At 37.8% G+C, this 17,338-nt stretch overlaps 1 protein-coding gene across 1 annotated transcript in view; it reads right to left on the bottom strand.

The window, feature by feature from the left end:
- The window catches only part of LOC119651035 (vacuolar protein sorting-associated protein 13B), a 33,267-nt gene that overhangs the window by 13,167 nt on the left and 2,762 nt on the right, over nucleotides 1–17,338 (bottom strand). Inside the window, exons 3-15 of the mRNA XM_038054352.1 lie at nucleotides 12,055–12,238; nucleotides 11,856–11,996; nucleotides 11,497–11,794; nucleotides 11,249–11,441; nucleotides 10,556–11,190; nucleotides 10,305–10,505; nucleotides 5,297–5,556; nucleotides 3,924–5,234; nucleotides 3,630–3,789; nucleotides 3,331–3,570; nucleotides 2,273–3,270; nucleotides 2,125–2,201; nucleotides 1,781–2,051 (exon numbers count right to left, since the gene is read on the bottom strand). Of these exons, the coding sequence (XP_037910280.1) occupies nucleotides 1,781–2,051; nucleotides 2,125–2,201; nucleotides 2,273–3,270; nucleotides 3,331–3,570; nucleotides 3,630–3,789; nucleotides 3,924–5,234; nucleotides 5,297–5,556; nucleotides 10,305–10,505; nucleotides 10,556–11,190; nucleotides 11,249–11,441; nucleotides 11,497–11,794; nucleotides 11,856–11,996; nucleotides 12,055–12,238 (4,969 nt within the window). The remainder of the gene's footprint in view (nucleotides 1–1,780; nucleotides 2,052–2,124; nucleotides 2,202–2,272; nucleotides 3,271–3,330; nucleotides 3,571–3,629; nucleotides 3,790–3,923; nucleotides 5,235–5,296; nucleotides 5,557–10,304; nucleotides 10,506–10,555; nucleotides 11,191–11,248; nucleotides 11,442–11,496; nucleotides 11,795–11,855; nucleotides 11,997–12,054; nucleotides 12,239–17,338) is intronic.

Genomic DNA, 17,338 nt, shown 5'->3' with positions numbered 1-17,338 from the left:
ATTTGAATATTGTGTTTTTTTATTCATTCTCCTAGATGTTTCTGCTTCTTCCTGGTGCTCTCCCCAGCGTACCGAAATCAGTGTTTTCGTTTATCCTATGTAGCACTTCTCACAATCTGAACATGTCACTTTATACATCCCGCTGCATTCGTTTTTTAATTTGCGTTCCTTGGAAGATCCTAGTCTGTTGTGAATCCTACTCGATGGCACAATGTCGATGTCATTTTTATAAGTTTCAACGAAGCTGCAGAGTGTGACCCCTTTTCTTCTTTTCCCCTTATTAATGAGAGATGTCAGTGCCCTTATTTCTTGCCATTTCCAAATGAGTTTTTCAATAATTGACGATTGAAAGCCATTCTTCACTCCGGTGTCGATAATATACTCCTTTTCTTTCCTAAATTTTCAGTACTGAGGAGCACGTCGGCGATCAGCCATTTTATGTGGATGGGAGTGGTTCGAATTTTCCGGGATTCTTCGCTGCATGTGTGCAAACTTTCTATAGATATCAAAAGCGATTCCCTTTTCCTCTTTAAGGATCCTTAAATCAAGAAATGGGAGTTTCCCATTGTCTTCTACCTCCATAGTGAATTTTAGGTTCCGATATGTGTCTTAATCAGGACTTCCAGTATCTCCTCCACTTTGTCTACACGCACAATGGTGAAAACGTCATCTACGTACCTCAACCAGATCTTTGGGAACAGGCCTTTGGAATGTAGATCATTTTTAATCTTGTCCATGAATATGTCGCTCAAAAAGGGCGATAGGGGATTCCTCATTGCCACCCGTCATGCATACCCCTGAAAGTTTCATGAGTATCCCTGTTTCTCTTTTCCACGTCAAGAACGTGAGCTTTTTACTTAGTAGCCACCCTTCCAGATAAAGAAGCGCCCCTTTCAGCGGAATGCTTGAAAGCAAGGTCTCCACATCGAATGACACTAGTCGTTTATCGGGTGTCGAAAATTCCACTTCATGCGCTGATGACATCTGACAACGGGTCGTGGACCTTGGCGAAATGGCTCTGGAAGTGGAGAAAGAGGCAAGCACATTCGGACTGCAGATAAACACCAACAAAATCAAAGTTCTCAATCTGACGGGACATCCCAATCTTTCTATCTATATTAATTGGCTGAGCATTGGAGATGTTGATCAATTTTTATATATAGTAAGTGTGATTTGCAGTTATCTCAACACCAAGATTAAGTTTAGAATATTCCCTTCTAATGTCCTTTCTGTGTTACTATATAGGAGTACTACGTGGAAAGTATTCATCACTGTTACTGAAAAACCTCCAAGCTTCAACATTAACTCATGTCTGGTCGAGTCATCGGGAGGCTTTGGCCTGATACAATTTCAAACGAAAAATTTCGTGGGCGGAAGTAGTAGTGGATAGGTTACACATTTAGAAAACGTTAACGTGTGGGAGGTCCCAGTAACATATAGCATATAAAAGGAAGAGTATAAACTGTTCGGGAACCTCTGGCAGAGCTTTCATTTAATACCCCACATGACTATAATTGGTAAAACAAATTTACACCCCCCTCTTACATCTATGGTGAATGATATATCTCGCTATGTGCGTGAGGGTCCGCAATTCCCATCTTTCCATCAAATTTGGTGTCAATCGCTTTAATGGTTTTTGAGAAAAATCCGTGCGACAGACAGACAGATAGTAACCCGATTTTAGCAAGGTTTTGTTCTACACAAAACCTTAAAAATTAAAATAAACCAGATAATAATACCATAGAATTTTGAATTAACAAGACTACAATGAAATACTCACTTTTTACTTAGATAAAACTCATGTTCCGTATCATTAGCTGCTGCAATACTTAACTCTTCCATTGCTCCTCTTCCTTGCAGTGTATAGGAATTATTATTTTTCATATCAGTCACTTGGATATCAGAAGGCAAAAGTGATTTCATGACAAACATCGGCCATACAAGCAATAATAATCGTTTTGGCTTGAACGTATTTGAAACACAAGAGTTTATATCCTCTTCAATTACTCTTACCCAAAAACTGATAAATTGCTGTTCAGTAGAACAAGGAACTGAAATATGAAATTAGAACAACAGTTACTTCAACAATCCAATAATTTCTTTTTAAAGTAACAAAATTTATACCTTTAACAAGCCACGGAACCTTCTTGCTTAACAGAGGGATTTCACCAGACCATCCTTTTCCTTCTTTCAATTTCAATCTGTAATATATGCAAGGGTTGGATCTCGTATTTGTTTCCTTCCTATGGACCTGTTCCAAACATCATCTTACCTTATAAAGTATTTCAATCCCTTATTGCATTCTCCAACGAACGAACCATGACCATACAAGCCCAAGTCTAGATAATATTTGGCACCATTAACTGCGTATTGAACTTCAAAGTGCTCCTTTGACATTGATAGAAGCTCTATTTGTCCCTTAATGAAAATACACAATTGTGTGGAAGAAAGCTTCTCAATAGTCGCCACAATCACATAATTCCCCACTTTCAAATATTGCGTTCCCTCATTCTCAACACGCAAAACACATGATTCACGTCCCGATTGATTTTCAAAAGTGAAAGTCAATTGTTGTTTTAGATGATCACTTCGAAACGCATAGAATGAACACTCGTTGGGTCTCAAAATAATTAATTCGTTGGAAGTTGTTTGGCCAAAATGAAACGGAACTTGCGTACAATTGCATACTACAAATCGTGTCATAATAGGAACATATGATTGTTTCTTGCACAAAATCTGCCGGTACAGATTCTCCGACGTCAGAAGTGTATGCATCATTGCTGGACCCAAATTAAAACGCATCACATCGACAACAATATTGCAATCTATTCTTTCCTCCAACGAAATGAAGCCCTTGATGTTTGTATGCTCCAGTAGGTCCAGCATATTAAGGTAGCTATAATCCAGAACCCTGCAACCAATATTAAGGTCCACGTTGGCACTATAACGTTGATGTTTTCGTTGCAAAGAGTATAGATTTACGTTTGATAAAATAATCGAAGCAAACGTGTGATTTCTATAGAAATCATTGGCAATAGAAAATTGTTGTATCGGCGGCGGAAGTTCGAAATTCTCTAGTGTTAGTTGATTTTGCAGATTAACCTGTAAGTGGGGTACGCGCAGTACGAATTGCAGGATAGGTATCTTTTGCGGTTCGAACGATGAGTCTATTCGCATGCAGCCAATAAGGGATTTCGGATGCAAAACGCTTCTAAATTCAACATCATCCGAATGGAAGAAATCATCTATGTGTATGGTTTCTGATTCACCCTGAAACGACAGTATCACGCAGTAGGAAAGGTGTCTACTTAAATAATTCGAATCCCTTACTGTTTCTCCATTTTCATCACTTTCAGTCGATATTGCATCCGAAGCTTGCAGTCGATTCGGACAACTTAACATTTTTTGGATTATAACAACCCTCCATATAAAAGCTGATATTTTAGCTTCTGGCATTTCGGGTGACTGAGTTTCAGTCTCGGACAATGCGAAATCGAAATACGGAACAAATGCATCAAGTACTTCATTATAATACTCAAAACGACATGATATGCTTATTGGAGCTGTATGCTGAAAACAAATGAGTTTAATATAAATGGCGTGAATGTTGTAAAATTATTGCAATTTACTTCAATTAAAATTGGATACAGAAGCAGTTTGGTTATACATCGTGGTTGTGGGTATCGCCAGCATATCGTTCTATCATTAAGGGATATTTTCATTTGGTATGGTAGCGGTAATGACATAATTGAGTCTCCTTTTACTTCTATAATTTGGAATGCTCCAGCCCTGTTGCAATAAGTTTTAGAAACATTTACAGCTTCGGCCACAGTACGAAAAAAATTACTTAATTGGATTGTATTCAATTAGACATGAATGTAAAACGAATCATATAGTAGTGTGCATTATTAAAACATACAAACCTGAGATCGTCTTGGAAGTATTCGTCCTTATGTACTGATTTCCGTTTCCTTTGTACTTTTGGTACAGCAAAAGCCAACTTGTTGCCCTGATTTACATCTGCCTGTGATTCAGATTTATTCAAAATATCAATTTCGCTTCCCGAGAAACATTCATTGAAGGTATCCAACATAATTTTTTGAATTTCAGTTAGATTCAAAATATGCTCCGGACTAAGGTCTATTTGCGCGACATTCGTTTCCACTTTACAATTAACGACGGGAAATTTGTGCCATTGTTCCTGCTTAAGCTGGATATCACACTTAATTGATAATGGATGCAACAAGGCATGTTTGATTGTCTGAACGAACAACGATTCTATTTTGAAATGTCCACTTAGCGACTCTGGATGCTCAAAGTTATCCACTTTTAGAATGACTTTATTAATCCGAAACTTCACTCCATATTGTTTCTTATGAATGCATTCAAATTGAAATTCATCCAGTGATAAACAAATGGAGTCAGTGTCGAATAATGTATTACGAATCATTCTTATAGTTGTGCCTCGAACTACAGGTTTGTAAACCTTTTCAACTACGCACTCTTTGTTTTCGATAAAAATACTGTTCAACTGATTTTTGATATTGCATAGTTTATAGAATGTGCCTTGACAAATATGCGTCTTGATTGGGCGTCCGATACAACAGGAAACGTTAACTTTCTTCGAAATCGAGTTCTGGAATGTTACAGAAAGAAGAGGTGGCGCAATTCCAGCAGGATTGACATTCCCTCTTTCCGTTTCAAAAAGCATTTCGGATCCACCTGGACTACCGTCTTCACCAAGCTTTACCATCAGATTGAATATCGAATACTTCACATTGTACTCGTACAATTTTCGAGTGATAAGCATGCTCGGTTGTGTGATCGTTATGTTTAGTAACGTTTGGAGTTTCGTTCGGTCAGCATTCCCCTCTTGATCGATTTCTCTAATTTTTTGATGTAGCTTGAATGAAAACACTCCAGCCACTATAGATATGTCGTAGGGTATGGTATGGTTATCGTTTATTAATGTTTTCTCTTGTCTCTTCTCCACAGATGCGAATCCCGAGTCAGTATTAATGTTCTCCGATGGCATTTGTGAGGTCAATTTTTCGCCTCTACTATTTCTATTAATCCGTATCAGGCTCCCATACCTAGTGGATGGAGTGATTTGAAGACTGCTTTTCGGTTTGATTTTTTCATTACAACCATCGCCTTTGTGTGAATTTTGTTTGTTTAAATAAATAATGCTCCGCTTCTTGGAAGGCATCTGGACCTCAATATGCGACAAAATACTTAAAGTAAAATAACGAACATTTTTCAAGTCGAAGCAATGCTTAATAGAAAATCTACTTACCATTTCGAATTTTCTACCGTCCTGAATATTTGACCGAGGAGTAACACTTGATCAATGGTGATGTCTATGTCGAGGTCGGTGACGCAATTTAGCTCAATAGACTGTCCACATATTAGTGTGGACTTATACACAATGCAAGGTGCATAAATAATAGATACAACGAAGTTTTTGAAGATTTCCTCAATTTTTACTGTTGGTTTTTTGTCCAAGTTATTCCATTCAACTGCAGGGTTAGTATTGTAAAATGTGCTATGATTCTCCTAAAAATAAAAGAACAATTTTTAAATTATTACATCTTTATTCCTTGGGATCGGCATAATGGAATTGAATGAATTGAACAAAATTGAGCGAGAATTCGTCGCTTTTGGCTTAAGAGAATTCTACTAAGGATTATCCATATCCCTGGAACCAGCTGTTCCCCTATTCTATCCGTTTTCTTCTCATAGGAAGATAGTGTACCTTCATCCTCGGTTTAGGAAAGTGTTTATATCAATTATGACTACACAAGAATTAGACGTCCTATCACCTAAATTTAAGTTTTATGGTTTTATAAGATCTACTTAACAGAACTCACAGAAACGATGGTTTTCAGGGTACCAGTAGATTTAAGAATTGTCTTCTGAATATGCGCAACAAAAGAAGCGCTAATATCCGTTAGACAACCAGAGACACCGACTTAAAATCTTCCTCACATTGGGAACATGCATGCTGGCAAAAGTTTAAATGGTCCCAATCGGTTACGTAAGTACGGAACGCCTGACGACAAAAACCACCTCCTGGTTCTTCCCTTGTAGAGTTAGGACTAAGGCAACCAAATTCATTAATCTCTTCATTACTACAATATAATACTCAGTTAATAGAATTTAAAGAATTCCATACTATCGACTTGTTAGCGCCACTTAACTATTTATCTGTCCATTCTCCTTTCATGCGCGAAGCTGTATATGCACATGTATATAGGGCATCCCCACAGTTTTTATCGTATGATTTTCCATTCCAATTTCCGAGACAGCACAAAACCGAACACATATATTCATAAGGAATTCCGGAGCAACGCGATCTAAAGGCTGACGCTGGTTGAGCGGTCATCACTTTCATCACTTTAAACTAACAAAGGACTACATTCCAGGCGTATCCGTATGATGTAGAAGGTATAATTCAGATATAGTTTTAGATACCGGATTCATTTCGCCAAGGTTTCCGCATATAAGAGGAATGACCACCCGTACTATCAACATTTAAAAGACCTCGGGGTCCAACTTGCGAGGCATGACATCATTTACATCTCAAAAAAAGCATACCTTTACAAAGATTTTTTGATTGCACTTTGAGATATCGATTTTGCGAAGAATCGGAACCGGCTTTTTGTCCTCTGTTGTGATTTCAATCAGTTCTTCTATCGAAAGATTAAACTCTCCTCACTCCAAAAATGGTACACCCTTATATGTAACTGCTACAATGGATTCATGGATTCTTGCCCCGATGAAATATTTCAAAATCTATCCGAAATATAGTTCTATATTCAGATTTACTTAGGATCCAGGATCAGACCCACCCCAATATAAAGTATATTGGAGGAAACAACCAATCTTTTTTCATGTGGAATTCGTGTACCCTTGGTGGTGAATTGCATCAGCTTCGTTTTGGCTGGATTTATGCCAAGTCCGCATCTAGCAACCCACAGGCACACCTTTCCTAACGCTCCCTCCATAACTTCATCTTCTGCATCTCCTGTTCCTTTTCTAAGCCCTTCTATTGTTTTTATCGACAGTATTGATCCTAGCGACGGTTGCGGTCACTTTTAAACTTTTTCCTAAAGAAATCGAAGCAATATTTCCGTCTCACTCAGCATCACCTTCAATTATAGTATTGCTGAAGAAATTTTTCTAGATTTACAATATTCCCCTACACTAACTAATACTCGGTCTCACTCCTTTCCCTATTCTGGAAGTTTCTTGAAAAGTACGTAGAAGATTGGCGTAAACTAAAAGTATTTATCCGTTTTTAATTTGGATACTTTTTTAAAGCTGATAAATTTATCTTATAGAAGAAATTGAAAAAATAAAAAAAATCCTTTGCACCATTATTGGGAGAAAAGTTTCAAAACCATTGAGGCGACATAAAAAATATACCAAATGGAAAGTGAAAGGTGATAATATGGTCTCCAATGCAGTAACACCTTATTTGTACAGATAGTTGAAAAACGATAAATGTGAACTTGAAGATTAGTCACTTTTAGGTTGACCAATTAACGAGGATATCAAAGCTTTATACCCCGCTGTTCCTTACGCTAAACTGAGTATTCCCCAAACGTCAATTATTGGAAGTCTTCAAGGTTTTGAGAAGATCAAAGAATCTTGCAGAGAAGCGCCTGATGACCTAACCAAACAATAAGCTCAAAATTGAAGACATTTGCCGGACAATCCAAATGACAACCTCTTTATTCGCGGAATTATGACGCACGATGAAAAGTGGGCCTAATTCAGTAATCCAGATGGGAAGAACCAATTTCGAGTAACCGGTAGCCACATGTGACTGATTTTCAAGGGAGGCATTATTGCGTTAGTTCCAAGTAATCGGACAATTGACACAGACTTTTATTATGCACACCTTGAATGAATGTATGCGGCGCTTACCGAAAAATATCCCGCCTTAATCAATCGAATCAATCGAAAGCGAGTTCTTTTGCAGCAGGACAATGCAAATCGAAACCGCTAAATGAACTAAGAAAAAAATCAATCAACTTGACGCAACTGAACACACACACGCAATTATACTTCTTCAATCCGATTACCACTCTACTCCATGGCGCACTTTATGCGTTGACGCAGCTTCCGCCACCTAGATTAGTTAAAAATTGCATGTCGTGAGTTTTTCACTTGAAAGAACAAGAGATGAGTGCAGACCATAGATTCGAATGACCTTCACTCGACCATAAATCGAATGTCTTTGAATGGTTGCCTGTTCATACCTTTTTTTTTGTCAGGAATTCGACAGGGGGCGCATCCTTTGCTGTTTGTTTTATTTACCACCAGTAATCTTCCTTTCTTATTCATGTCTTTAAAAAGCGATTCGCTTCTTGGAACAAGTAGGCTTTAATCAAATCTTAGCGAATTGATCCAATAGTGGGTTAGGAACAAGTCGGCACTAAATGTAAATAAATACATATATATGGTTTCCATTCACCTCTTGGTAGGCTATATCGCGCCAACCACGCTTATGCCCCGTTCCCGGTTACTTAAAATGTCCTTCACACTCCCTACCGACTTTCCGAGACGCTCGCACTACTCCTCTACTGTTCTGCCTCAAGTGCCCTTGGGACAACCCACTTGTCGGCCATCTTGGGAGAGTGGATTCCACTGCGTGGCGTAGCCCGCAATGTAGTTCTCACCCTCCGTTAAAATTTGACCCATCCACTGCCACTTCCCTCTTCCCTCTTCCGATCACAATGCGTACGAGTGGCAGGTCTGTGCCCCGACCAAGTTCTTCCTCTGAGATAGTGTCAGGCTAGCGCACTTCGCACTAAATAAATGCATACGTTATGTTATTCACTTGGATTTAATTCATCGGCATTATTAGTGGAGCTTCCAAAATGTACATCTTGATCCTTCGTTTACCTTATCAATTTACTGATATCCATTCTTCGGCCAGACTTTATAATTCCCTTGTCCATAATAGTCTACTATATGCTGGTGTAATATTCTGCAATATATCGGCATAATATGAACTGCTTAATACAATTCTGATTGCCTTGCAATAGAATCAGTTCAAAGTAAATTAACCTACTCTCTGCATTTCTAAAAGCGGTCTCACATATCCTAGCTATCTAGACCCTGACTTTGCTCGAGACCGAAGATCTGGAAAGGATGTTCACGTCCCCTTCAAACTATTCAACGACATAGTGGATAGTTCTATCCATTCAGATATACATCACCGCTACCTGGTTTACAGCATGGGACTCGTGTTGTTGAAGTACCATTCACAGAGCTCTTATGTTACTTCAATCCACCTTTTCTTAGAAAGCTTAGATACTGTAACTGCAGACGTTTGGCCCTGTAGTCGTTATCTTATAAAAGCTATAGAACGAATTATTTTTACTCTCAACTTATAATTAGATTTGTGCGTTTGTTGAATGGATGCATAAATAAATAAATAAATAAAAAGAAAAAGATTCGATTTGTCGCCAGTTTCGTCGCAGATATTCTTCTGCTACTAGCAGAATGGTATTGATCTCTCCCGGAATATGGTAATTGTTTTTCAAACATTCCAATCCCTAAAAACAAATTCGCATCAAAACCTCTTAATGCTTTTCAAAGAATGTTTAAATAGGTGCGTGCCCGGACAATCGATTACCTTTCCAAGCCAACAACACAGGATAAATTGAATAAGACCATTAATTAAAGTGAAAACATTGATAATAAACCCCTGTTGAACATGTGATCATGGAGAAAAAGGACCGATCTTTAGCTAACCTGTCCACATAGGAAAAGCTTTACCAAGAAGTGGGCAGATGATTGAAACCGTACGAACGAGGTTTGGAGATCAATTGAATCGTAAAATTTAAGAAAGTCAGGTAGCGCGTCTTCGATGGTATGGTCAGGCAATTTGTGCTAACGAGAATTCACTTGCCAAGATTGGTCTAAACATCGAAGTCGATGGTAAACGACCAAAAGGCAGGCCGAAACAACGGTGGCTTGATACGCTGGATGAGGATTTAAAAGCCTCGATATTGCACCCAGATCAGGCATCCGATAGAGCCAAATGGCGAAACTGATCACGACAAGCCGACCCCGCTTGTGAACGGGACAAAGGCTGAAGAAAAAGAAGAACCTTTCTGGCATTTAACCCCTTATTTCAGAAAGATGGGATTCCTTCGAAGAAATCCTTATTTATGACAACATGCGCTTATAACAAAATTTAGAAGAAAATTGATAAATAAAAAAGAAAGTTTTACAAGAAAATTTATAATAATTATTTTGATTCGCGTAAATATTTCTGGCATACTTACTTTAATCAGTAACATCATTTCACTCCACGTACTTGTCACAGCTGAGATATTGCTTATGATTAACTCGTATTGTCGTTCCTCTATTTTAGAGCCAGGAGTGCTCAAGATGCGCAACTGTTCTGCTTTGGTGTACACATCTGGCCGAATGGGCATCCTTGTTAAAGGATTATCAACGTTTGGCCGAATTTTAATATGACCCACCTACATGAACACAATTAAGATGCATTATCAAATTAAAAATAAAAATTTACTTTTAATATGAGGACATCGCAATCATTCTCCGTTTCGTCTGTTGGTATATAAACCACAATTCCTTTGCAGTCGAAGTGCAGTAGAGGCAGATCAGCAACAGAATGGACAGTTGTCGACGTTTCAATCTCTTTACTTGTCTGTTTCTTGAATCCCCTGTCTTGTTGCAATGTAAGTAACCCCAATAATGGAAATACAGCTTCAATCCCTTTTACACTCAGTTGTACATCAATTGCTTTCAAATTTAAAACTATTTCAGACAATGTACTTTGATTTTCAGTTTTAGTTTTCGCTCCCCATTTTTTCAGTACATTTTCTACTTCGGCTACTGTTAGAGTGAAGTCAAGGAATGCATCTTGTCTCTCATTTTCACTTGCTTGCAATTGAACTGCCAGTTTTAAGTCATCGCTTACTATCCATTCCTGTTCTTCATTCAAGTTAAAGTATTGAATACTGAGACCACCAATTTTGGTTTTAAGTTTAAAATAAATATTTTGTTGATCTATGCTTGTGATAAAATCTTCGATGTCAAGAACTAGTTTTGATTTCACTGAATTATGCGTTGTCAGTAAGTTCAAAGTGATTTTTGTGAAAGTCCATTGCAACCAGATTGAGATTGTCGACTTTTCATTTGCACCTACAAAATCAAGTACACAATAGTAAGAATTTCATTTACTTTCAATAGTATATCCTACTTGTTGAATCGGCATCCGGCGATAGTTCGGAATTTGAGTTTATTGCTAAAAATTCTCGAATGTCCAAATCATCATCGAAAGCTGCTAAAGCTTTTGGTTGTTGCGCAACAGTAATTGGTTGTGGGATATCCGCACACGTCAGTAGATTTGAAAGTGATGATAATAAAAATATTGAATTTTTCAAGAACATTATCTAAAAAGTGTTGTTATTCAGATAAGATATTTTTTCAAAAAAAAAACACGCATACCTGATCATCATAGATATTGCAAACAATCGGCGCGGTATCTAAATGCAAATTCAAAGCAAAATTAGATGCTTTGGAAACGGTTTTAACTTCAAAGGCGATCGTTACGCTTGTTTTTATCGGCACAATTATATATTTTTGCTCTTCTTTCTCATTCATCGAAGCAGATAGTTCCGATATCTCGAAACTCCATGAAAATCCTGATTTATTCGTATTCGTTTTAACATCAATTAGGACCGGAAAATCATCCTCAAATTTGAGAGTCGTGCTATTACTGGACTTACACTTGATAGAAGGCAGTCTAGAATATGTCGCATAAGGATAATAAACTTACCCAGTTGCAATCAAAAGAAAATACAAACTTTATTAGCAGATAATCAATTCCAATGTTTATCGGGTGTTCATTTGACATATCAAGACCATAATTAGTTTTCTCTCTAGGTAGAATGATTTCACATTGATCCATTTCCAACCCAAGCACCACATTGCTTAAATTTGGTAGTCTGTAAAAGTAGCAAAAGTAGAGTAGAAGTACTCAAAAAAAGTGGAAATTTGAAATACATATTGAAATTGAAATTTTTATTTGAACTCATTTCAGTGATATCGGTGGTGGCTGTTTCAAATTTATCCTCCTTATCAGAGCTTATGTGAATTGTTTCATCAGGCTGAATTGTTTTCTTGGAGTATCGCTCCGATGTGACCGAAATATGCGATAATTTAGTTTCTACTTCTTGATGTGTTATTTCTGAAATAGAGGAAAAGGAGATTCATCCAACATTTCATCAACGTTCATTTTACGTGTGTACAATTAAGTAAAATCGGATAATACACTTTGGAACTGTTTAAATTAACTAAACCAGTTCATTTCAACATTAAAATGGACCAGTCATAACAATGATAGACGCCAAGTCACAAGGATAAAATGATAAATATTTCAGCACACTTAGCGTCCACCGTAGAAACTCCCAGAGGAAGTCACTATGTACTCTTTTGTAACAATTTGTTGAACATTACCAACAAAGTGAAAACAGTTTGGGGGAAAACTATTAACAAAGCTCTATATCAAGGAGTCCACATTTTGTCAATAATTTCCCGTGATTACCAGGCAAGGTGAATTGAAACTGCATTCAATAACAGAGAGACGGCTATCGTAGTTGTAGTATAAACAGCAGGACTTTTCGAGAATATCTTTTTTAAATCTCTGGTATCAGCCGCCAGGAAGCATGATGTAGGGAGTACTCTATTGCTAGTAATGAGACTGGTTCAAACACTCTTCTGTGTTAATTTAAACATCTTTCTGTGATGAGCCGATATACGCCGTTATGCGCGGGAATGTCGGATTACGGCTGCCTCCCAGTATGCAAACTAGGACAGCATACTCATTGGGAGAAAATTCTTACAAATGCCCTCAGAGCTTTTTCAGCAAGCGCATAATAGAGCAGTGATGTGATCAGAAAAATATTATGAAAATAAACCCCAAAAAAAACAACCTCTTTGCGTGTTTCAGAAAAATAAAGCTGGTCAATTTAAACTTCTTAGAAGAACTCCTGCAGCTATATAATTATGGAAAATCAACTGGAGCAAACATTTTGAACATGTGATAAACAACGATGAACAGGCACTTTTTGCCAGAAGAACGGTCGTAAGCAGAGGGATTAAAAATAGGTATAGTAGGAAATAGTGGTTGTAGATCGTGTGTATCAGTTTATTTCCTGCACAGTATTAAATATGATGATAATGAACTGAAGTGTATGCCCTATACTCCACTAAAGAGTGAACAGGAAACACTAGTTCATCAGATAGAATTGCTCCAAATGTTCAGAGGTCACAGAAACATTGTCCACGAATTCAACTTTGGAAGTCGACATTGACTTTATGTTGTCGAAAATCTGCGTCGACTACAAAATCGACACCTCAAATAACCTTTTAAGTAAACAGATACTAAAACACCCAGATGAATGTAAGACAAAAGATGCTACAGAGGCAAAAATACATGGAGTGAATCCAAAACATGATATATGAGAATCGCTGAGCCAACAAATTCACTGTATTTCGGTCGAAAGTATATGCAGCATATGCAATAAACCGATGCGTCAGAGAAATTATCAAGGAAAAACAGGTATATTAACGCCAGCTATAACATCACCTGAAACTCGATCTAAATTAAATCAAAAATTGTATATAATTTCAAGAACGAGGTTCCCATGACTATTTACAAAATGAGAACATACATTTAGAATGAGGAAATCAAAAGTTGTAAAGACCATGATTGACTAAGAAAAGAAACAAATAGTCCCCAGAATGGGAATGGGAACAGCTACACACAAAAAATCCATGCTATGGAATAGAATAGCAAGTTGCGAAACCAGAAGCTGGATGCTTCATGTATGAAAAGTTTTGTGTAGTTCATATACATTTGAGTAGACATTTGGCCCATTAGTACCTAGCACGTAATGTAATATGCATATATTATGTCAGAATATTCATTTTTGCGTGCTACTGACATTCAAAATCTTAGAATTTTCATTGAAGTGACAATTTTGACCTATTATAATTTTGTTAGTAATAGTGTGATTTCAACCAAACTTGGTAGAATCATACTTTATATTATTCTCTATATAATAAGGTTATATTTTACAGAAAACTTTAAAAAAGGCTGGGAAGAAATGGATTCCTTATAAATGGAACTGATAATTCAGGCCAATGTCAATTATTCTCGTTAATTATGACGTCAATTAGTAAATATGAATTGCTATAACTTTGATACTAATAGCCACAAAACATTATACGCGATACTGTCCACTATGCTGCTGCAGAATTTGGTACTTCTAGGATGAACTTAAGAGGGGTTTTTCAGTCAATTTCAAAAAGTTCGTAATATATTATTAGCAAACTCATTTGAGCAGATATTGGAATGGGACATATTTTCATATAAGCGCATCACCCTGATTTCCAAACTTTTGGGTTGGGTAGTTTCCAAAAACGAGTTACGTCTCACTTTAGGTGTTTAAATTTTGACTCTTCGTTTACGCATTTTACAATTTTCGTCTAGCTAATATCAGTTTCGATAAATACTAAAGTACTAATCGAGACCTTTCATTTAATACCCCACAGGACTATATTCGGTGAAAAAAAAGGTTTACATCCGTCTTTTGCATGTGTGAAGAAACCCCCTTTAAACCACAAGTAAATTTATGTCACTCACTGTATGTGTGGAATAGTTCATAATTCCCCTATGTCATTTCATTTGAGTCGGTATAGCCGTTTTGGAGAAAAGTACGTGTGACAGACAGACGAATCGATTTGAATAAGGTTTTGTTTTATACAGTGTTTTTTCATAATTTCAAAAATGAAATTGAATCTGCAGTTTGTACTGAATCCGGCCATTCATCAAATGAATCACTGTTAGAGGCCAAGTGTATTCAGACGAGCGAAAGACATGCTAAAAACGCGCCGATACAAAAAACACGTAGCAAAAGAAGGAGATGCTCACAATGTTCATCATTGAACATCATGGATCTTTACTAGAAGGTCAAAAAGTGAATAAGAAGTATTATTTGGGCATTATGAGTGCATGAAGAGATTAGTAGAAAACGAAACTACCGTCACGAAATGCCATCATCATCTGCATCAAACACACAACGAATATCATCCAACAACAACCGATTTGACTCTCTGCGATTTCTTTCCACTGAATCGAGTCGCAAATCTCTAGCCAGAACTCATTTCAGCAGTCGAGAAGAACCTAAGACCTAAAATCAGGATTATTATCAATAGCTTAATAATCACCAATAATATGCTGAGCAATTATACGTCATTTAGGAGAGGCTTCCTAAAGGTGTCAATGTGATATTGGGAAGTGAATAACAAGGTGAGCTCTGACCACACCGTACTCAAACATTTGATGGGCGTACACGGTGGAAGGTTTGCCAGCTTCTACAACTTCCATTGCCTCGCTGTTCCGTCATCGGGGGCACAAGGTCAGTTGGATTTTCACTGACCAACATAGAGCATCTAATCACAACTACCATCAGCGCAGGATTTAGAATTGTCTTCTGAAGACGCCACTCAATCCCAAACAAAAAAGGTACTGACATCGGTCTCAAAAAAGACCGTCATATGATGGTCGCTTATCCTTTGCGTGTCACTAATGAATCTGCTCGCAAAGGAACAGTGCGTCACCTCTCCTCCCAAATCAAATATCGACCGTCTCCGCCTTGGGAAGATTTTCTTGCTGTACGAATGATACACACTTTAAACAACTCGCCCGAGAATATTATTGAGCACTAGATCGCCATCAAAATTGCCTTTTTCTCCAGTACGGGTTAAGTTCTCTACCACGTCCCAAAGGAGCTGACTAGGAAAGCCGGAAGCTCTGTCGATAACTGCTAGCGGGAGTGAGCCGACGTGCTGCAGCTCCACTCAACGTAGTGTGCACAGTGAGTGAAGGAAGGGCAAAATCGTTAAAATTCCGAAGAAGGGCAGCCGTCTCAAGTGTGAAAACTTACGACATATTTGAGTGTCTCTTGTCATCACGGAGTTATTGTCATTAATGCGGTCAAGTGGAGTAAAGTCACCAGACTAGACGGACTCCCTGCAATCTCTGGAGAGTTGATTCTTCCACTTAGGCGTAAAACCTGAAAATCTGAGATATTTCCAGCGTGTGGAAAAAGGGGATGATTGTTAAGATTGGTGCAACGATTGGAGAGTCACTTTGGCGCTTTCTGCTATCGCAAATAGCTAATACAATCCTGGAGCGCATCAGGGAACACTTCAAAACGCTTGTCCGACAAAGAGCAGTTGATTTCCGTTCTGGATCCTTCTCTACCGGCCACATTAACAGGCCTTGGATTATTGTGAAGCAGTGTGCAGGTTTAGATCACCACTCCACCTGCTCTTCGTTAATTTCGGGAAAACTTTTGACAACGTAAACATGGAATGTATTTGAAATGCCCTACGCAAGAGAGGTTTTCTTGACAAACCAATAGCTAATATCTCGGCCAGATCGCCGCATGAAGGTAATCTAATATTTTTAGCATGGAAATATATATGCCGGAATCATGCACATTTGATTCCAAATAAAAATTATCATGAACTCACATTAAAATCTTTTTGTCCGATATTAAGGATTAGACGCCTTCTTTAAAAGGCATTGTACATACTTCTAACTTACTACTCATGTAACCTGTAAATGTTTTGCGCAGGAAAACTCGTATTCGAAATGTCAACTTCTGAATATCGGCTGGACTCCATCACCGAACGAATACGAAAAAAAATCCTAAGAAACTCTGCCACAGCAAAAAGCAAGAAATAAACTGCCTTTGAGGCATGAATATCCAATGATAATAAATAATATGATAAAATATCGAAGGATGGTAATAAAAAGGACCAAGTTCAGTGACGAATAATGATGGCCAACAAATCATGCTACTCAGTCTTACAGATAATGAAAAGTAAAAGGTGTTCGGATAGCTCAGTGGTTAGAGCACTAGGCTGTCATACGGAAGGTCGCGGTTCAAATCTCACTGGTGGCAGTGGAATTTGTATCGTGATTTGACGTCGGATACCAGTCGACTCAGCTGTGAATGAGTACCTGAGTCAAATCAGGGTAATAATCTCGGGCGAGCGCAATGCTGACCACATTGCCTCCTAGTGTACCGTTACGGTCTTGAATGAAGTGCTCTAACACACTTCAAGGCCCTGATCCAATATGGATTGTTGCGCCAACGATTATTATTATATAATAAATAAAATAAACCATGTTTACACCGTTTGGAAGGTACTTTCAATTTATGAGAAACTCCCAGAGTAGAACTCCTTTAATTCTTACGAGTAAAACATATAG

This window comes from Hermetia illucens, chromosome 3 (assembly GCF_905115235.1).
Source record: "Hermetia illucens chromosome 3, iHerIll2.2.curated.20191125, whole genome shotgun sequence".
Taxonomy (NCBI): Eukaryota; Metazoa; Arthropoda; class Insecta; order Diptera; family Stratiomyidae; genus Hermetia; species Hermetia illucens.
Note: the sequence above shows the minus strand (reverse complement) of the source record. Positions and strands in the feature narration are given on the sequence as shown.